We start from the raw sequence: 22693 nt of genomic DNA on the forward strand, positions 1-22693 counted from the left end.
GGCGAGGCTGTCCCCTCTCCCCATATCTATTCAATATAGTACTCAAAGTTTTAGCTAGAACAATAAGACAATAAAAGGAGATCAAGGGGATGCAAATTGGAAAGGAAGAAGTCAAACTTTCCCTATTTGCAAATGATATGCGAGTATACATAAGTCATCCCCAAAACTCTACCAGGGAACTCCTATAGCTGATAAACAACTTCAGTAATGTGGCAGGATACAAGATTAACTCAAAAAAAATCAGTATCCCTTCTATATATAAATGATAAACGGCCTGAGAATGAAATCAGAGAAACACCACCCTTTACAAAAGCCACAAATAATATAAAATACCTTGGGGTAATACTAACTAAGCAAGTGACAGACCTGCACAACAAGAACTTTAAGTCACTGAAGAAAGAAATTGAAGAAGATATCAGAAAATGGAAAGATCTCCCATGCTCATGGATAGGTAGAATTAACATAGTAAAAATGGCAATCTTACCAAAAGCAATCTACAGATTCAATGCAATCCCCATCAAAATCCCAACACAATTCTTCACAGACCTGAAAGAACAATACTCAACTTCATATGGAAAAACAAAAAAACCAGGATAGCTAAAACAATTCTGTACAAGAAAGCAACCTCTGGAGGCATCACCATCCCTGACCTCAAGCTCTACTATAGAGCTATAGTAATAAAAACATCATGGTATTGGCATAAAAAAACCAACATGTGGACCAATGGAATTGAACTGAAGACCCTTACATTAATCTGCACACCTATGAACACCTGATTTTTGAACAAAGAAGCCAAAAGTGTACAATGGAAAAAAGAAAGCATCTTCAATAAATGGTGCTGGCATAACTGGATGTCAGCATGTAGAAAGTTACAAATAGATCCATGTCTATCTCCATGCACAAAACTCAAGTCCAAGTGGATCAAAGGCCTCAACATAAATCCAGTTACACTGAACTTGATAGAAGAGAAAGTAGTAAGTAGTCTTGAATGTACTGGCACAGGAGACCACTTCCTAAATACAATACCAGTAGCACAGACACTGAGAGCAACAATTAATAAGTGGGATCTCCTGAAACTGAGAAGCTTTTGTAAGGCAAAGGACACAGTCAATAAGACATAGCGACAGCCCACAGAATGGGAAAAGATCTTCAGCAACCCCACATCTGATAGAGGGCTAATATCCAAAATATATAAAAAATCAAGAAACGAGATAGCAAAATATTGAACAATCCAATTAAAAAATGGGCTACAGAGCTAATATTTTGCGCACCCCAATAAACTTATCTGGGGGTCAGAGAACAGAACAGCCACAATATTAAACATAGAGGTTAGGCAGTGGTAGCACACGCCTTTAATCCTAAGCATTCCAGACAGATCTCTGTGCGTTCAAAGCCACACTGGAAACATCCAGGCATGGTGACATATGCCTTTAATCCCAGGAAGTGATGGCAGGAAGCAGAAAGGTATATAAGGCATGAGGACCAGGAACTAGATCCTTTTTAAGCTTTTAGCTTTCAGCAGCATTTCAGCTGAGATTCATTCAGATGAGGATTCAGAGGCTTTCAGTTTGAGGAAACAAGATCAGCTGAGGAATTGGCAAGGTGAGGTTGGATGTCGCTTATTCTGTTTCTCTGATCCTTCAGCGTTTACCCCAATACCTGGCTCCGGGTTTGTTTTTTATTAATAGGACCTTTTAAGATTCTCGCTACATTTCTCAACAGAAGAAGCTCAAATGGCTGAAAGACATTTAGGGAATTGCTCAACATCCTTAGTCATCAGGGAAATAAAAATCAAAACGTCTCTGACACCTGTCAGAATGGCTATGATCAAAAACACTGATAACAGATTATGTTGGAGAGGATGTGGCGCAAGGGGAGCACTCCTCTACTGTTGGTGGGAGTGCAAACTTGTACATCCACTTTGGAAATTAGTATGGTGACTTCTCAGAAAATTGGGAATCCATTTACTTCAAGACCCAACAATAACACTCTTGAGCATATAGTTAAGGAACACTCAATCATACCACAGGAACACATGCTCAACTATGTTCATAGCACCATTGTTCATAATTGTCAGAACCTGGAAACTACCTAGATGCCCTTCAACCAAAGAAAGGATAAAGAAAATGTGGCACATATACACAATGGAACACTACTCAGCAGTAAAAAACAATGACATCATAAAATCTGCAGGCAAATGGATGGAACTGGAAAATATCCTGAGTGAGGTAATCCAGATTCAGGATAATCATGGTATGTACTCATTCATAATCGGATACTAGATGAAAGGCAAAGGATAACCAGACTACAACCCACAGCTCCAGAGAGGCTAGCTAACAAAGAGAACCCCAAGAGGGACACATGGATCGCCCTGGGAAGGGGAAATGGATCCATGAGTAGTCTGGGAGTAAGGTGGGACAATGGAGGGTAGGAGATGGGGGATGACAACATAAGGAAATGGGATGGTCAAGCTGGAATAGGGACTGAGTGGAAGAGCAATAAAAGAGATACCAGTATAGAGGGAGACATCATGGGGACAGGGAGAAACCTGGTGCTAGGGAAGCTCCCAAGAATACACAAGGATGACCCCACCTTAGACTACTAGCAATAGTGGAGAGGGTGCCTAAACTAGTCTACCCCAGTAATGAGATTAGTGAATACCCTAATTGTTATCATAGAGCCTTCATCCAGTAACTGATAGAAACAGATGCAGAGACTCACATCCAAGCACCAGGCCAAGTTCCAGGAGTCCAGTCGAAGAGAGAGAAGAAGGATTCTATGAGCAAAGGACAGCAAGACCATGATGAGGAAACATACAGAGACAACCAAACCGAACTAGTGGAAACTCACGAACTGTGGACCAATACCTGTGGAGGCTCCATGGGACTGGACTAGGCCCTCTGCATAGGCAAGACAGTTATATAGTTTGATCTGCTTAAGGGGCCCCCTGGCAGTAGGATCAGGACCCATCTCTAAGGTATCACCAGGCTTTTTGGAGCCCAATGCATATGGTGGGACACTTTATATAGCCTTGGTGCACAGGAAGGTGCTTGGACCTGCCTCAACTGAGTATATCAGGCTCTGCTGACTCACCACAGGAGGAAGACTCACCCTGGAAGAGGTGGGAATAGGGGGTTGGATGGGGAAGGCTGGGGAGTGGGAGGAGGGAGGGGAGGGAATCTTTGGTTGGTATGTAAAATGAACAGAAAAATTTCTTAATAATATATATATATGTATATATATATATATTTTAAAGAAATGCAAAAAAAAGTATAAATATCCACAGCTTTAGAATGGCTATTCTAATTGTCCAGAAGTACGCTGAGATAGACAGACTTTGGTTTTGGCTAATCTCAGTGTTTGGTATTTTTTATCTGAAAGTTCTCTAAATTTAAAAAAAAAAAAAACCCTGGCAACTAACTGGCTACTTTATTCAGCACAGGTGTTCACTGGTACAGAATATTTGTATAACTATACAAAGATGTGTTTCATTTGTTTATGTTGCAGAATATTTGTTTTACTGTGAAAAGATGTGTTGCATTTGTTTACACTGTATAATATTTGTTTGACTATGTAAAGACGTGTTGCATTTATTTAATTTTGTAAAGATGTGCTGCTGTTTTACCTTGCCTGCCTAAGGCACCTGAGTGGTCTAGTAAAAAGCTAAATGATCGTTAGTAGGGAGGAGGTATAGGCAGAACTTCTGGGCTAGGAAAATAAGTAGGAGCAGGAATTTAGACTCTAGAGAAATAAAGGAGATGACAAGGACAAGCCAGACAGACATGGAGGAAGCAGGAAAGTAGGACATGCAGAATGAAAGAAAGGTAAAAAGCCCCAAGGCAAAATGTAGAATAAGAACAGGTTAAATTAAGTTAAAACAGCTAGTGGGACAAGCCAGCATTCTCATTAATAAGTCTCTGTTTTTATTTGGGAAGCTGGTTGGCGGCCCAAAGAAAATTCTAACTACAAATGGCACCCAACGTGAGGTGCAAATTTCCATATAGGACCTGAGAAAGCTGAAAAAATAAAAAGGATATGGCTCTTTTAAGAGGCACTGCTGTGTAACAGAGCACTTGAGCAGCCAGCATGCTAAGTAGAAACAGCAAGCTAAGTAAAATGCCTGTCACAGTGTGGGCACCAACTTCCTAGAGCTGGGGATGTTAAACGCAGCTCTTGGCAGGGCAGCCTTAAGGCTCAGTTCTCACAGACCCCTAAGGAGGAGGCGGAGCCAACCACCAGAGCCACATGGCAGAGGCCTAGCTGCCACTTGCTTAGCAGTTTAAGGTTTAGCTCACATGGTCAGAGAGTACTACACGTGCACAGTAAAATAGGTTGAAACTGAAAAAAACTTTAAACAGGTTACAGTGTGTGTAGATGCTTACGAAAGAAAAGAAAAGGGGTATAGACAATCATAGGAAAAAATAAATAGTTTTAAAAATAATTAAGTAAACTCTTTAAAGAAAAAGTAATGTAATAAAAAAAATAAGCCACATAAAGATGGGAAATACACAGGCAGTCTGGATCCTATATGGTGCTTTGTTGACTTTGAATTTTTGAATGCTGATGAGCGAATGACAGCTGCCCAAAGACATAAGATTGTAAAAGGAATTTCTGAATTAAACCAGCCTAGATACTTTAGGGATGTCTTAACTTTAAAATGGAATTCAGAAAATGCATTGTGCTGGAGGAGAGTTATGCTTTTCTTTTCACAGGAAGTGAAAGGCTGTGGATTCCTTCAAATTTAATAGAGACCAGATTTGATTGGGGGAGAACCAACGAAAATCCTGGCCACAGACATAAAGAAATAAACCTAGAAAAACTACAAGATAGGTGACATATATGCTGATCCCTTGATATGAGAACAGCTCTGAGACTGGACAAGACATGATAAATCCTGTTGGTTACATAGTCCTCATGACTTATTATTACATGCCATACTTTCATATGACATGGCTCAAGGTTTGGCTATACAATCCAAACAAACTTATAAAGTTAACAGAAGTCTTTTACCTGCTCAAACATAAAACAAACAAACAAACAAACAAAAATCATCTTTGGCTGGCTTGTATACAATGCACAGTCCATACTGTATTAATACACATATGTATGTAACCTTTCAAAGTTTGTGTGTTCAGAGCAAGGATACCAGATACTAATGAAAATAGGTAGCCCAGGTGATCCAGAGTGCCTCTGTTGTAGTTTCCTCAGAGTTCTGCATTCAGAACAGCTTCAAAGCTGCTAGCTAAGATGGTCCAGCCTCATAGTCTATTCTAGCCAGGATTTCAGATAAGCCTTGTACTTTCCCATTACACAGAGATGGGACAAATGTTATAGCTACTTTTCTTAGGACTTGACCATTATCTCAATTTTCTCAGGGTCCCCTAGGGATGTGGTTGCCTCCAGACAACAGGAAGCAGTCTAGAGAACACAATGCCCATATTCCCAAGAGGTGGGGTGGGTGTTTTTGGCCATTCAATGTATTATGGATGTTTGTTATCATTAGTGGGGATATAAGAATATAGGATAAAAAGACAACTAATCATCTCAAATATTTTACATTGGTTTTTGCATAATGATACAAATTTAAGTTTATTTGTGTTATACTGTATATATGTTTCTACTCTTGTTTAAGGTATTGCACCTAAGCAGCTCATTTAAAATGTAATATAAAATTCTAGTCCTTGAAAGCTAATACTACAAACAGTTTAGATTATTTAAAAATGCAGGTTAGTAGTTAGTCCTCTCTATAACAATCAAACTTGTAGTCATGTTAGGTATGTTTTCAAGGTTAAACAGATACATTTTAGATAGATAGGTAATCTTCAAATGTTTCAAAGACATACAGAGTATGTCTTTTCATGACAATGAGACAATATCTGCTCCTGGCAGCATCAGTCTGCTTTATAAAAGGATGATGGGTGTTGAAGAACCTCCATAAGGATTTCACTTCTTTGTGGCAAAGCTAGCCATTTGGGCCAGAAAGTGCTCTTGCCTTGGCTGCTGACAGTATGCGGTCCAAATTGGACAAATAGGATACAAAAGAAGGCAACTGCCAAGCTTTGCCAAAACAAGGTAGGACAGTCCTTCAAAATTCCTACTTCACAGAAAAGTCTGTCAGATATTCTAGGCCTGTAGGCAAAAGATGGATGCCCTAATGTTGCAAAGAAACCTTGGGTGACTGTCCTAGCAGCCAGCTGCTTCTGTCATTTCTATAATTTTGGAAGATGCTTACTCTGTACTTTCTGTTTACTCAGGTAATATTATTTCCTTCTCAGGTCTTTGATGGAGTTGAAGAAGAGATAGTTATAGTTACAGTTTTCCTTGTTACCAAATTCAGAAAAGAGATGTAAAGTTTATAATGTTGAGAAACATAAAACTTTAAGTGGTTTATCTAAGAAAATGTTTTGAGGTCTAAGATAGTTTTGGGTTGGAAATACAAGTTAGGGTAGAAAGTAAATTATGCACACAACTTTGGACTCACCATGATTGGATAGATAACGCAGTGTTTTCTCTGAATTTGCCAAATACAAATGGACTGGATATGGTAAATGTAATTTTTACTTGGTAAGTTTTCTTATTGTATATAGTCTTACTATGTTAAAGCTAAAACCTTTTTATTTAGACAAAAGGGGAAAATGTTGCAGAGTATTTATTTAACCATGTGAAGATATGTTGCATTTGTTTAACTATGTAAAGATGTGTTGCATTTGTAGATGTTGTGGAATATTTAACTATGTAAAGATGTGTTACACATGTTTATGTTGTGGAATATGTGTTTAATTATGAATAGATATGTTGCATTTTTTTATTATGTAAAGATGTGTTGCACTTTAACTTGCTTGCCAACCGGATTGGTCTAATAAAAAGTTAAATGGTGGAACTTCCAGGCAGGGAGAGTAAGTAGGGGGAAGAGTTTAGCCTGTAGAGAAAGAAAAAGAGACAACAGGGAGATGCCAGGGGCCAGACAGACAGACAAGAAGGAAACAGGAAAGTACTGCATATAGAATGAAAGAAAGGTAAAAAGCCACAAGGCAAAACGTAGATAAATAGGAACAGGTTAAGTCAAGTTAAAGGAGCTCATGGGTGAAGCCTAAGCTAAGGCTGAGAATTCATAATTAATAATACGTCTCTGTCTTTATTTGGAAAGCTTGCTGGTGGCCTAAAAAAATGCCAACTACAGTTTATTATTTTGCACCTTTTGTACATTTTCTTTCCCAATATATCATATTATAGAAATTGTGTTCTTTTATTTGATACATACACTTTGTTCTAAGACCATTTATTTTTTATTTGCATAGTATATTATGCTGCTTTCCAGCTGTTTACTCCTAAAAATATATAAATATTCCATGACTACTCAAAAGAATTACAGAAATCAGACTACCCAAACTGTTCCATAAAACTATATTAGTTTTGATTTTTCTGCAATGTAATATATTGTAGAAATTTCTCTAGTTGTTATCAACTTAAATGGTTTTACACATTATAGAATACAGCTGAAATATCAACCTTTCCTTACATTTATCAAAACAAAACTTCATAAATTATCAGCAGGTAACACTGGTAACCTACTCAACCATAACAGCCTTTTTGCTTACTACGAGATAAACTGAGCTTATGACAATTTATCAGGCAGAAGATAACCAGCCCTAGGAATAAATCATGACCAATCAAAATTTTATTTTGTAACTTTATTTCCTTTTTGATATGATGAATTTAAAAATGTGCATGTACTTCAATTTTATCCAAAGAGTTAAGGTAGAATCCTTTGTAAAGACTTTATTTAATCTATGATTATAAATTATAATATAAATATATTTATTTATATAAATAAAATATATATATATATAAAATATAATTATACATCTAAAATTATATCTATAATCTCCCATTTCCTTTCCTGTATAGAGATTTTAGTTGTGTGAGAACTTGTCTGGAATCATGACAGCCATCTAGCTAGGAAGCATCTTCGGACCTTTAGTACTCCAACGTGCACATGCTAAACAAGCTACGAATCCTCTGTTGACCTACCTGATACACTCCCATCTGTCTACTTGTTCCAACAACTTTTAATTGGCATACTTTCACAGCCTAAAACAAACTTACTGTACACAATAATAAACAACTTCCTCTAAACTGCAAAAATGCAGCATATAATACATTGATTTTTTTTATTTCATTCTTCTTACTGGACTAATGCAACAGCTAATATTGTTCAAGAAGTTTACTGTTCATGTTTTTTGGAGTTCATAATGAAGAAGAATTTCAAATTCCTGCCACAATAAAAGCTTCATATTTGATATCATATCAATCCACTAAAAAGTTGGTTCATTTTAATTTTAGAAGCACATTTTTATTCTGGTTTAACTTTATATCAAAAAGGGGGAATTATTAGTCATTAATATTCAAAAACGACATATGTTTAGAACAATAAAATTTCTTCTTCCTAGGCTCAGTGAGCAAAGGTATTTGCCTCCAATTGTGACAACTTGAGTTTGATCCCAGGAATCACATGGTAGAAAAGAGAAAACTGATTCCAGCTAGATTTTCTCTGACTTCCACACACGTGCATGTTAGCATACACTTACACAAACATACACACCCACAGAGATTGAATTAATTGAAAAAATTACTTTCTTACTAAAGAAAAAACACGAGTATGAAATTAACATGCAATAATTTTTGGTCTAAGAATTATCTGCATTTGTGTGACCCAAATGGGAATAATTAATGTTGTGTGCCTTCTCCTAATCTGTATAAGATTTAAAGCTAGAAATAATGGTTACTTTACTGCTCCCATATAAACTAAGAAATATTCCCAAGCATATAGACTACAATCTCAACAAATCAAGGATATTGGAATACTATATGTCCTCACGAGTTCAAGCTCAAGCCTGGGCAATATAACAAGGTCCTGTTCTCTCTCACAAAAACCAAAACCAAATTGAAAAAAGGTACAATGGAAATAGTACAGCTTCTGATGTAGAGAACTCTGAGTTGAAATCCCTGTTCTACAGTAACTGCGTCTCACAGAACTTCAGTTTATCCATTTGTAACAAATCATGCACATAGCTTCAGCACAGAATAAAAAAAAATGTAATATGAGATATTACAGAAGGCTATAGTGACTGCTACAAAAATAATAACCAACAACTGCAGATGTGTTATTTTTCTTCCCTTTCATTAATCAGTTGTTTAAATGCAGAAGATAACTTAAAGGAAAAAAAAACAACCTTTGAACAGCAAAAGCACTAGGAGGTTCAAAGAGGCAGCATTCAGGATAAAACTCTGACAAAATAATCTTCATACTTCCTAGAGTGTGATGTTGAAGCAAATGATGTCCTGAGGCTGGAGAGTGGGGAGAATATCTACCTAATCCTCATGCCACATACAAAAAAATAACTCAAAGTGGGTCACAGACTAAAATGTATAATATTTAACTGTAGGAAGTACTTTTCAACAAGACAAAATCTTCCGGAAGTACAGCCAAGTAAAGAGAACTCAGACTTGATGCCAAAAACATAATACACTGAAGGAAAAAAGGAAGAAATGGTAGCTCGTTAAAATTTGTAAAACTTGCTCTACAAAATATCCTGTTTAAAGAGGATGAAAAGACAAGTCACAGTTCAGGGGAAAGTATTTTTAAACTACACAGTTAACAAAGAACAAATACCTAGAAAAAGAATTCTGCAACCAACAAGAAAAAAAATGAATTCTATTTAAAAAGATATGAATCAACATACTTCACCCAAAAGACAAATGAATGACAACTAAGTACAGGAAATGATATACAAAATCAGCCATCAGTGAAATTCACACTAAAATAAAAAAAAAAAAAAACAGGGACAGGGATGTAGTTCAGTTGGTAGAGTGTCTGCACAGCTTGCACAAAGCAATGTGTTTGATCCCCATCATTGCATAAACACAGGGAGGGGTGCACATCTGTAATCTCATCACTCTGGGAGGATGAGCCATGAGCACAGACAGGAGCTAGAGGCTAGCCTAAGCAACATAAAAATATCCAGTGCCAAACATTCAAAAAAACAGTAAAAATAAAAGAAGGGACTGTTCCAACTGTTTCACCTCATGGACCAATAGGGTAAGAGACAGCAGCCTCTCACAATTGGGAATGGGAATGTACAAAGCTAAAAAGCCTGTGTATAACAAAGGAAACTGTCAATCAAGTGAAGAAGCAGCCCACCAAACAGAAGAAAGCCTTTGCTAGCTATATTTCTGACAGAGAGTTACTGACTAGTATACACAACAAACTCAAACAACTAAACATTAAGAAAATAAAGCTAATTTAAATATGGAAGATCTATTGCTAGTTTATTTGAGAAGCATCCATATTGACTTCCAGAGTGGCTAGGCCACACTTATACAGCAGTGTATAAAAGAATGCCTTTTTTCTATGTTTTTTGTTTTTTCTTAAAACATTATTTATTTTATGTGTATGCGTATTTTGCCTGCATGTATACCACATGCATGCCTGGTGTCCAAAGAAGCAAGAAGAGGGCATCTGAGCTCTTAGAACTGGAGTTGTGGATAGCTGTGAGCCACCATGTTATGGCTAGGAATAAAAGTTGGGTGCTCTGCAAGAGCAGCAAGTGCTTTTAATATCTGAGCCATCTCTTGAGCTGCCAGTCTACTTTCTTATACCACACAGGACCAAATGCCCAAGGGCGGCACTAACCCCAGTGAGCTGGTCCCTCCTATATCAATCATTAATTAACCAAACGTCCCCACAGACTTGCCTACAGGCCTAGTGGGATTTTCTCAATTGAAGTTAACCCTCCCCAGATGACCACAGCTAGTGTGAAGTTGACAAACTAACCAGCACAACCCTACTGCAACACAGGATTTTCACAAAGATAAAATGAAATGTATGCCATTGTTAGATGTTATTATTTCAAAAATAGAGAACACTGAAAGCAACAGCTAAAAAAGAAAAACTAATGTATAGATTTTACTATAGCAACATCCTTGTTACTCAATTTTCTTGAAGAAGTGTGAAAAGGGGAAAAGAGCTATTATCTTACTTAATGCTATATAAATAATTTTCATACCTGGCATAACAAAATACTTCTACATGTTGAATTGTCTTATCCTTGCTACTAAGAAGAATAGCTTCCTCATTTTCAAGTATCTGTTCTTGCCATGTTGAATTTTCAGTCACAACATCACTGTTTTCCTAAAAAACACAGAAAAAGAGTTTTAACTAAATTGAAAGATCTGAAATTAAAATTTCCCAAAAAATTGTATCTTGTCTTAAATTTATGTTTTTATTTTTATCACAACAAGATGCAATGCTTCAGAGTAACTGAACTGACTCCAACAGTATGCCAGCTTCAAAGGAGGCAGAGGAAAACTGCATAAAATTTATCAAAAGCTAGCTTTGGTATACAGGTGTCTATGAGACCCTGCTGTGTTTGGAAAATGCTACTTCCTTGAAGTCATCCACCACCTCTGGCTCTTACAATTCTTCTGTTCCATCTACTACATAAATCCTTGAGTTTTGATGGGTGGGATATGATACGGAGGCTGAGCATTTCAAGGTCTCTCTCTCTCTCTGCATGTTGTCCAGTGGGCCACACTTATTTTTATGCAATGGTATTTGAACAATAATATCACTGAAGTTTTATCACCCGTGTTTTTGTCATCAGGAGAGCTACTGCTGATATACTCCATTGAATCAATGAAAGCAAGTACCATGCTTAGTAGAGTAATGGAATGTTGTAATAATGTGTAATAATTTTTAGCTAACTGAATACAGATTCCTGGAATAGTATCATTCTCTATTCCCAACCTTCTCAGCTAATTTGAGAGACAGCAGGGGCTGAATTCATGTAAGATGTTCTCAGCATAAGTTACATTTCAAGCCACATACGCCCATCTATATAAAACCTGTCTTATAAAAAATGTTAAACTACATAGCATGACTAAATCTCTACACCACACTGACAGTTTTCTCTAAAACTCTTTTTTTATGACAGATACTCAACAGTTGTAGTAACAAGAAGCTACCATAGGAAAAACAATTTCTGAACTTCAATTTTTTTCCTCTTTTTCCTTTAAGTGCTTCTGCCACTTGACAGAAATAAGCATACAAACCAGAGAATGTTCCAAATTAAGATTTTTCTTCAAATAATTGATAGTACATTGTTTTTATTGTTATATAGTAATAAAAGAACAACTAAGAATAGGTGAGATTTTTACAGTGACTGGTAAAATTTCTGTGAATGATTCATATGAAACATTAGGTAAGAAGGTAATTGTACTTATTTTTGCCAAGTAAGTGAATGAAAATAAAGTATCTATCTCATATGACAGAAAAAAAAAAAAAACACTTCTTCAATGAATGGACACTGACACAAGATACAACCTAGTGACCTGCAATATCAGATAAGAACTTTACCTGGTATTCCTTTAGCCAGGACAACAGTCCTGAAAAGCTGAAACTGGCCCAGTTTCCTCCATAGTAGCTTCGTCTGTAACAGTAAAATACAAAGAACATAAAAATCAAGTCACTGATCTTTATAACCTAAGCCATCCTTGAACTTCAAACTCCTAGCATTTTCCAATATTGCCATCCCAAGTGTTCCAAAGCACAATAACTGGGTTGTTTAAATAAGAGAAAATAATAAGTGTAAACAAATGGCTATTCTCAGATCTCAAGCGCAACTTTTCCTGATATAACAGTTTAAAAATTCTTTGCCTTCTACAGAGTTTTCTTCAGTGATCATAGGGAAACCCAGTCTCAAGTCACCAGCATAATGAGTTCCAGTATTGATCCATCAGAATAGTTAAGAGTCACAACACTGGGCACTGATGGGATGGTGTGTTTAAGTTGATTAAACTTTCAAAGATATATGGCATCTTCCTAAAAAAAAAAGATGCAATTATCCAATGATCCAGCAATTGTACTTCTAAATGATTACATATTTTTCCAAAAAAAAAAATCTTTTCATCACATTAAAAGGCCCAGAGTGATAATATCATCAACGTGAAAATGTGTAAACAAGCTATGCTATATCCACAGGATATATACTTTTTAGCAATGTAAAAGGATAACATATTAACACAAACAGCAACCAATCTAGATCAATCTCAAATTTTTATTCTGAATGAAAGCCTAAGCCACAAAGAATATATATTGTATAATTCTATTAATAGGACATTCAAGGACATGCTAAATTAATTTATGATTAAAAAAATCGTAAGAGTGGTCGCCTCAGAGTGGGAGTGGTAAGTTTTTAATTATCTAAGTATATGTAATTTTAAGAACATATTTAAATGATATACTTAAAATCTATACATTTTACAATATATAAAATTTATCTTTGAAAAGAGCCAATATAAAGTTTTTACTAATAATCTTTATGCTAAAACCCTGAGTGACAGAAATTACTGATGTGTGTAAATCAGGAAGACAGAAAGATTCATGGATCCACAGAATGAGTATGTGGATGGTTATGTGATATATAGATGGCAACTATAGAACCTAAGTAGTTAAATTTTCTGTATACTTGAAAATTATCACCATAAAATAAGAAAAACAAAAATAATCTGAGTTGTTGAGTACTGACCACAATGTGTCAATTTCCAAGGTATTTTCACTTAATTATGAAAACCCTAAGAAAAATGTAAGAAGAGACATTTCTGGTGTTTCTTTCCACTATTAAGTGACTTGAGGTCAGTTCCTGGTCAAAACCTATTTTTCTCCCCTGCACTTGGTCATATGGTTTTTGACAGAGCTAATTGGTCCTAGTATTATTCCATGCAGGTCTCATTTTCTACTTTTCCTGTTGATTTGTTCCTAACATCAACATCTGCTGATCTCATCCAATTATGTATGTAAAAGGTGAAATATGGTTTTCATTACTGTGGTCTTTCTGACAAAAGATGGCAAGACAACTATTAGTAAACTCACTATGAAACCAGAAGAGTCTGACTAAACTCATTCTGATATCTCTATGGTTTTAAATATGGTTATGACATCCCTTAAACAAAGACATTACATATCAATATCAAGAGAAATGGGAAAAAATCAATATGACATTCCAAAATGATCCATAAAACAAACTACAATAGATATGATAGAAATCAAAGCCACAAAATGTTTTATCTTTAAAGATATGGCTTTAGAACTTTGACATTTAAATCCAATTTATATGTTTTTCCATTATGTTTAAAAGTGATTCTACAGGGAGATATAAGACTAGTACTAGTTTTGATTTTTAAGCCTCAGAAACCTGATTTAAAGACAAAGTGAGAATGAGAGAAAAATAAGGTGAAAAAATGGTATGGCATGTTGTCTGCCAATTTTGTGTCATCACTGCCTCTGTACATGAAGTAAAGGAAGAAGCATTTTTATGATGGAAAATGAAATACATTTCTGCTGTCAGGAACAGTTTCTGATGATGAAAAAGACTTCCTTAAAACTAGAGTCTCTGGGAAACCAGAAAATAAATATTTATGATATAAAAACAGGAAACATAAAACTAGAATCTACATTCCTTTAATGTCCCATGATAATTAAGTGTCCTAAAGTCTTTAGCAAAAAATAGGCAAAGAAAGATTATAATGAGGCATTTTTCTCCCACTTTATATATTATAGTATATTATGTGAAACGTTGATCTTAAAACTGTTCAAAATATGGTTTTAATTTTTCTACTGTTTTATATAACCTATTCCAAATGCCACCTAAGTTTTTCCAGATACAATAAAGAAATGATCTCAAAAACTCTATTAACACAAATCAATAAATAAGAAAATACTGCTGACACAGTAATTCTAAATATTTCTTAGACTTTCCATAGTATTTTTATCATTTTACTTAATTTTATCCAACATAAAATATATAACAAGTAGAAAGGATGAACATTAAATACATTAGTAAGAGTCTATAATAAAGCTCTCTTTCTTTTCTATTTGGCACCAAAATTATAGTTCTTTACTGACTATTCAGAAGCAGGGGCAGGGACAGATACAAGACATTGTATTACATACTGCATTGTGAAACAGCATATATAAGCAAGTTCCAAAACACTGACAAAAGATAGAGCTACTAATGACACTCAAGCACATTCATCTGGGAATCATTTTACTTAAGAAACCTGTAGTTGAAAATACATTCGGACAGGTAACAAAGCAATAGGGTCTAAGATTGTTTGGTAAGAAAGAGAATTGATCTAGTTAAATTCTAATAATACTTTTCTATGTCCCAATACCTTACAATTCCTTTTCCTAGGGCAAGACTAATAGCATTTTCCTTTGCCAGCATTTTATTTTTCCAAGTTTGTTTTCAGAAGTATTTTCTCTTGGATTTCCAGCACTTCTGTGAGAAAGATACAAAGTGTTTCCTTTATAGGTAAGCCCAATGAGACTTGCTGCCAGCCAAGGCAGCACAGTTCCAAAAAGGATAGAACTAATGTTCAAACTCAGTTTTCCCAAAAGTTAATCCTGTCCATGCCAACACACAAATTTGCCACTTTTAGACTAGAAAGTATTAGCTAGTCCTCAGGATAATGGTAGCTATGGTCGATAAAGACACCTGCATAATGAGCTGGAGCTTGCCTCTAAGCCTAAATTCTTCTCCAAAATGAAACCATCAACTGGCTGGTTGTCCCAAGGAGAAAAAAGCATAATGACAAAATAAAAATGGAAAACACTAGGTTTCAAGAAGTTAACAAGAAATGGTTTTCTAGTGTCATACCTTCTCAACACCATTAACTATCACAATGACTGCTGGAGCTTTCCAAGAGAATACAGCACTATGTAGCCTTTCACAACTTCAGCTGACCAATGAGCACATTTTTGAGACGGGATTTTGAAGGAAAGAGGTTTAACAGAACATATTTTGAGAAATATTAGCTTAATTCATATTAAGGAAAAGGAAAAGTACCTGCATTGAACTTGGCATTTTGTATTCACTTTTTCATTTAAGCTTTATGTACCTTGTCTAATTCACTCAGCTAAGAAATAGTAAGGTTGGAGCATGAGCCCAGGGCATAGCAAATCCAAAGCCTAACCCCTGCTTCCTAAATATTAGGTACTAAACCATATGGGTTTCATATCTTTAAAATTACAAGCATCAGTAAATCCTAGACTGACTTACAAGTAAAAACAATGGTATTTGTTTACAAACTCCAGATGCTTGCTACAAAGTCTATTTTTGTTTTGCTTTGCTTAATAAAGACAGTATAATAACCTCAACACTATGTCTATTCTAATGTCAGAACTGGGGGGTGAACCTGAAATTTCATTGGATCTCTCAAATTTAGAACGAATCAGTAGGAAAAGAAAATAATTCTTGCTATATCTACTAGCATTGGTTTGCCAGTTAGAAGTGAGTACAATATGCTGTTGAAATGGAAAAAGGGATCAAACCTGCCTCCATAGTACACTAGGCAGTGTGTGTCAATCTCATTAAAAACGGTCTGTTCCGTTGAATTTTGTTGGAATACTACAGTCATGATATGCCACTATTATCTTGTTAACAAACAATAGGCTATAAATCTAGGACACAGAAAAGTTCAGCACATGTGCCACACAAGAAAGCTGTAGTCCTTCCACTATCCCTACACTCTTAGGCAATTCAATTAGGCTTCCATGATAGAATCTGCAGATATAATTCTAATATTAGAGAAGATGACCAGGCCTGTGGGGCGTTTACCCACTAATCCCACAGCTCCCCAGAGTTTTCTTGAGTGCGAGCAGCAGGAAATATTAGATAGAAGGATTTAGATTGTGAAGATAAACAGATAGAAAATAAAGGACAGCCTTGAGAGGGCCTGGAACCTATTCCAATGGCCCCACTGTCTCTGCCCCAGGGTTTTTATAGAGACGCCAAGGGGTGGAGCAAAAGACACCCCCCCACACCCTGCACAGCTAAATGCAGACCATTTCAGACACCTACACTCAGGCCCGTGGCCCTAATCATTCTCTATGCAGACCTGCTGGGTAAAGCCACGAGGAACCTGAAAATGGGCTCCCACAGGTTCCCCTTTCTTAATATATAAAAAATAACTCATTAATAGCTTACAGCAATCTCCATAGCTGTTATACTCTCCCAGTATGGGAGTAAAGGATGATAAAGATGGCATTTCTCTTTTGGATTAGGTCCAAGGTGACTACAGCAGTCTTTAGCTGCATCCAGCCCTTTCTAAACCAAAAACTCTTAATGTAATTGCAAACTTAAAGAATCCTTTATTTCATAATTACTAGTAACAAGTTAACATAAATATTGCTATCCATAGTTACAATTCTCTCAATCTTACAACTCAAAGCAAACTCTTAACAGAGCCATTTGAATTAACATATATGGTGCTATGTATAGTTAACAATTGTGTCAGTCTTACAACTTTAACTCTTAGTAGAATCATTTGAATTTTCTTGCTAACATAGGAAAAACTTCGATGTATTCACACCAAACTTAAATATTTCCTTAACTTCACAAAACCAGGGTGCATTAATACCAATAGGTTAAACATAATTTCTGCAAACATAATTCAACCTTAATTCACTCATAACTCCTCCTTTTCTTTATAATTTTTTAAAACAAAATCTCGAATCTAGTGAGAAAAAAACCCAAACTTATACAATTCTTATAAACCCATATTGAAAAGCAATATTTTCAATCTAACCATTAACACTTTGAAAACTTTTAGCAAAACATCCAAAAGCAGTTTCTTAATAAAACTCTACACTTTAAAAGTAGTCTCTTAGTATACCCCACTTGCATTTCTTACTAACAAAACATGACATTAATCCACTCAAACAACAATTTTTTTAATTAAATAGAGTAAAGAATATTAACTCTCCCTTTTCTTTATAATTTTTTTAAGCAAAATCTCAAGCCTAGTTAGAAAACCCAAACTTTTCCGTTTAAACAGTACCATTTGTAACACAAAACCAGTTCCATAAGCAATTCCATTTTTACATAAACAGTTCCATAAAACAATTCATGAATCACCAGTTAATTAAGCATATATGCATACACAAAACTGCATCTTGAGTCTAGGTAGAAACAATAAATTTCTTCATTTAAACAGTTCCATTTTTAATACAAATAATTCCAGAAAACAGTTCCCAGGTCATTACTATAAGTAAACTCAAAATTGTCCCATTGCAATGAAATCTATTGTTCATTTCATAAAGTGCCAAAATTCAAATGATAAAATTCTGGTATGAGCCTTCCAAATATGAAGAAATCCATAACTAAAATCTTTTTGTAGTTTTCTCTCATTGTTTTAAGTTCAAAAAGTACAAAAAAAGTAAATTCTGGTATCAGGCTTTCACTTCCAAATATGAAGAGACGTTTTACAACCAAAACTTCTTGCAGTTAACAATTCAGTTCAAACACGCGTCTCTGCAATTTTTATATTCTCAAGCCAGAGAATATAAAAATTAGGTACAGTAGTATTCTAAACCGCACCGTTTTTGATGTTAGCTCAGGTTTTTCTGATTTTCCACAGATCTCAGCTGCGGATGCCTTGTTGTGCTGGTTCTGGCGTCCGCCATTCTTAGCTTCTTAGCGGCTTCTGGAGCTTTGAAACCATTCAGACTGCCTGCTTTGCAGTCTGCTAGGACACTACCTTCTGGGTCTCAGGTTCTTTCACCATATATATTAAGCATAGACTCACACTTAACATTTACACTACACTTAACATTTACACTTTTTTACAAACTCACATATAACATCTTTTGCCTTGCAAAGCATTTAGACTCATATTCAACATTTACACTTTTTTACAAACTCACATATAACATTAGCATCTACTTATTTATACTTAAGAAAACTATAGAAGTACTTTAGCAAATATATTTCTTATTTACTTCTTATATACTTCTTATATTCATTCCATCTTCTTATTTCTTAAACTTACATTTACAACTAGCATCTTTAATTCTTACAAGCTTATTATTACATGTCTTAAGACTACCTTAGATACTTCTTGCAAGCTTATATTCTTAAAGGAACTCTATAGATCTATTTTACAAACTTATATAGGGCTACTATTAGCATATATACTTATACTTATTTACTTATAGATCTATTTTATACACTTACATTCATAAGAACTATTAAGCAAACTCTACAGGGCTACCATTAGCATATATCTAACTTAGCAAACACCTAAAGATTTCTTAACACAGATCTAGCAAAACAGAATAATTTCTACAAACTCACATATCTTATTTTAATCTTTTTCTACTTCTTACTCTTAATTATCATCACTATCTCTATTAGAAAGATTAAGACAGGAAGTATGTACTTCATTTTTAGAGTTTATAGTTAGCTTTGCTATACAACACTGGGATTTAGTGAGTGTTGTCGTTATAGAGTTGTGATAGTTGTTGCTAGGGGACTGTGACACTGGGACGAAGCCACACCAGCCTTTCTGGAACCGGCAGAGATGCACTGTCAGCGATAAACGTTTTTTAACTAGAGGCTGTCCCCTTCACCCAAATTCATAATAGCTCGTCTAAGTGCTTCAATTCAGACAAACGTTTCTATTACAGCAGTACTTTTGGTTTGCTCTACTGGAAAACTTCCCTTCACACTGAGGGTGAAGTTACCGTATTTAGCTGCTGTAAAGCTCTTCGCCAAATACTGCACAGCTATTAGGTGATATAAAGTATTTTTCTAAAGGAGCTAAGCCAAAAGCGGCACAGCTCTGAACTCTATTTCCTCACTGTTTGCATTAACCAGTGACAAAATTTCAGAAACACTAATCGAGCCACTTTCATTCTGGTTCCTTTATAGGAACGTCATTGGAGCTGAATTTTCTTAGTTCCACACTCCTTACGAGACGCTCGGGTAACCACTGAGCTTCATTCTCCTCTTGTAAAAAAACACAATCATGTCCTCGACCCCATATTAAAACAGGATCGGGCCCCTTCCATAATCCCGAGCAGGGATCTTTCCATTTCACTTGAGCAAAAGTCGCTTGGATGCCACTGTGCCAAAATCTATCTGTGGCAGACTGCTCATGGGCATCCATATTCAAAAAGTTCAGAACAAAAAGAGCATGATTTTAATGCATTATGTGGTGAATGAGGGTAAATTTCTTCCTTTTCTATTTTTATTTTTTGAAGTTGTACTTTAAGACTGCTATGAGCCCTTTCCACAATACCTTGTCCCTGAGGATTATAAGGAATACCTGTTTTATGTACAATTTCCCATTGCGTACAAAATTGTTGAAATGCCTTACTACTATATCCAGAACCATTATCAGTTTTAATAATTTTTAGTATACCCATATACGGAAAAACACTTCAAGCAGTGCATAATTACATGTTTTTTAGCTTCCCCAGGTTGTGCACTAGCCATTAAAAATCCTGAATAAGTGTCAATGGTCACATGTATATATTTTAATTTACCAAATTCTACAATATGAGTAACATCCATTTGTTATAGATGATTAGGAAGAAGACCTCGAAGGTTTACCCCTAAGTGAGGGAAAGGAAAATATTTTGGACATACCCCACATCGTTTAACTATTTGATGAGCTACTTCTTTGGTAAGATTGAATTGCTTTCTTAAACTTTTGCTATTTTGATGAAGAGCATGTGACTGTTGAGCCATTTCCACTTGGGATAATGCTCAGCCATTGCATTACCCTCAGCTAAAGGACCAGGAAGATTGGAGTGAGCTCTAATATGGCCCACAAAGCATGGCAGCTTTCTTTTGTGGAATAGCGTCTTGAATTTGTCGAAACATTTTGACTTGATTGTTGTTAGTTCCAATATTTTCACCAAAACTGTTACTACTCAAAGGAGTCAAGAACATAGATGTTCTTTCATGAAACATATCCTTCATTAGCTTACTCTGAGAAAAAGCACTTTCACGATTTAGTATTTTCATTTCATTACCTTTAACTCCTGATGTTATTAGCAGCTGTGATATTTAGCATTGATTTCTTATGAGGAACTTTCAGGTGAAGCAACTCTTTTGTAAGACAGCTAGATTTTCTGAAGTTTGGTTCCCATCTATAAAGCAGTCATTTCTTTTTTGAATGCCTGTTTCTCTGTCACCCTTATTAGATTTGCAAAGGAATTACTCATTGCAGGCAGTTTGTTCAAAAGGCAAAGAACTTTTTTAATTTCAAGATAAGTTTCTCCACATCTAAGATAATGTTCAATGTATAAACTGCTTTCCCTTGTTTTAAGGATTTTTAAAGTGGCTTGTTTGCTCTTATAGGTAGCTTTTTGTCTGATCTGAGTTCTCAAGAAGTAAGATTAAGCTTTCTAGCATTGCTTTGAGAAGAAACATCATTCTGAGCTGAAAAGTTTTGGACAGTATCGCCATCTTTAGCTGAAAAACTACATTTCCCAGAATTCATTTCTCTTCATCAGTTCACTGTTTAAGAGCTAGCTTCTGGACTCCATTTCCCATAGTTCTTTTTGGGTCCTGGAGTCAACCTCCAGTTCTCTTTTATCGGACTTGCTTTAGAAGTTTTGCTTTTGCAACAAGAGATTTGAACCAAGAGTTTTAAGTTTTCAATTATGGAACATTGAGAAATTTCTATTCGCTCCTCAGCTGGCTTTAACAGGTGTCTTTCCTTCATTTGACACCGGCCCTGGATCAGAACTGCACCTGCCTCCTTAGTGCGCATTGAGGCGGGCATTCCTTTTAGCAACTTTCCTCGGGGCTTGTGTTGGCCTTAGACAGTCAGGAAAAAAAAAAAAAAACAAAACAAAACACATTTACAACAGCTTTTTCATAGCTCCTTCAGAGAGATTTTCTCCCACTGATCTATCTCATTTTGCTTGTTCCTTCCCCCCCAGATACAGAGCTTCAGGTACCTGTCTGCGGCTCTGTTAGTCTGCTGGCTGCCCTTGGAGGTAGGGACTCCCCCCCCCCCCCCCCCGCCCCAAATCTACCTCAAACTCTAACAGCTTTGTCAGGTCGTGCATTTTCTGGGGAGGAATCTGTCCCTTCTCTGTTTCTTCAGAGTCTTTCTCCCTGACAGTACCCAGTTTGGTCTCAGTTTATCCCCTCTACCCCAGAAACAGTTTCCGACACTACAGTGGTGGCTTTCCCTGCTACTGAAGGTAGGGGCTTTTTGTCCATTGGTTTTCTGGGTCTGTGTGGTTTGCATACAGACTGAAAATCTAACATGGGAGGTTTTTGCCATTTCTAAACTCCAATTAGGACAGGTGTTTTGCCTCATCAGGCCTTCACCTGGCCCAGTCCCCAGTGGGTTGCATTTGCTTGTCTGGATGCTCAAGGACAGAGCTTATGCCAGAAGCAATCACCCCTTAAGGCTACACTCCCTCATCTCACCGGGAGGCAGTTGAAACAAAGCTTTTCTCAAAAAGATGCTTTCTCTGACAGAAAAAAAAGCTTTACTCCTGGATAGTTCTGTTCTGCCCTGGCTGGGCTCTTTCCCCAGACAGCTTTCTGACTCAGCAGCACAACTGCTTCAGACACAGTTCAGCTTTACTGTTTTCCCAGAAAGGTCCTTACTTTGATAGAAAAGCTTTTCTCAGATTTTTTTCCAGCTGTGGACCTATCAACCCGGGACTTGTAGGAAAGCAGGCAACTGTGCTGTTCCCACCAGCTTTAGCTTTGTTTGTTCATTAGCAATCTTCCCCTGGGTCCTGCACCTTCCTGCCTCAGCTCTGTGCTCCAGGAAGTTTACAACTGCAGGAACCCTAGTATCCCTGAAATGCACTCCAACTCAG

General features: G+C 36.2%; 1 protein-coding gene across 1 annotated transcript in view; it reads right to left on the bottom strand.

The window, feature by feature from the left end:
- Chm (CHM Rab escort protein) overlaps window positions 1-22693 on the bottom strand; it is a 167155-nt gene that overhangs the window by 96668 nt on the left and 47794 nt on the right. The window contains exons 3-4 of the mRNA XM_059250822.1: window positions 12416-12488; window positions 11067-11191 (exon numbers count right to left, since the gene is read on the bottom strand). Coding sequence (XP_059106805.1) covers window positions 11067-11191; window positions 12416-12488 — 198 coding nt within the window. The remainder of the gene's footprint in view (window positions 1-11066; window positions 11192-12415; window positions 12489-22693) is intronic.

Source organism: Peromyscus eremicus, chromosome X (assembly GCF_949786415.1).
Source record: "Peromyscus eremicus chromosome X, PerEre_H2_v1, whole genome shotgun sequence".
Taxonomy (NCBI): domain Eukaryota; kingdom Metazoa; phylum Chordata; class Mammalia; order Rodentia; family Cricetidae; genus Peromyscus; species Peromyscus eremicus.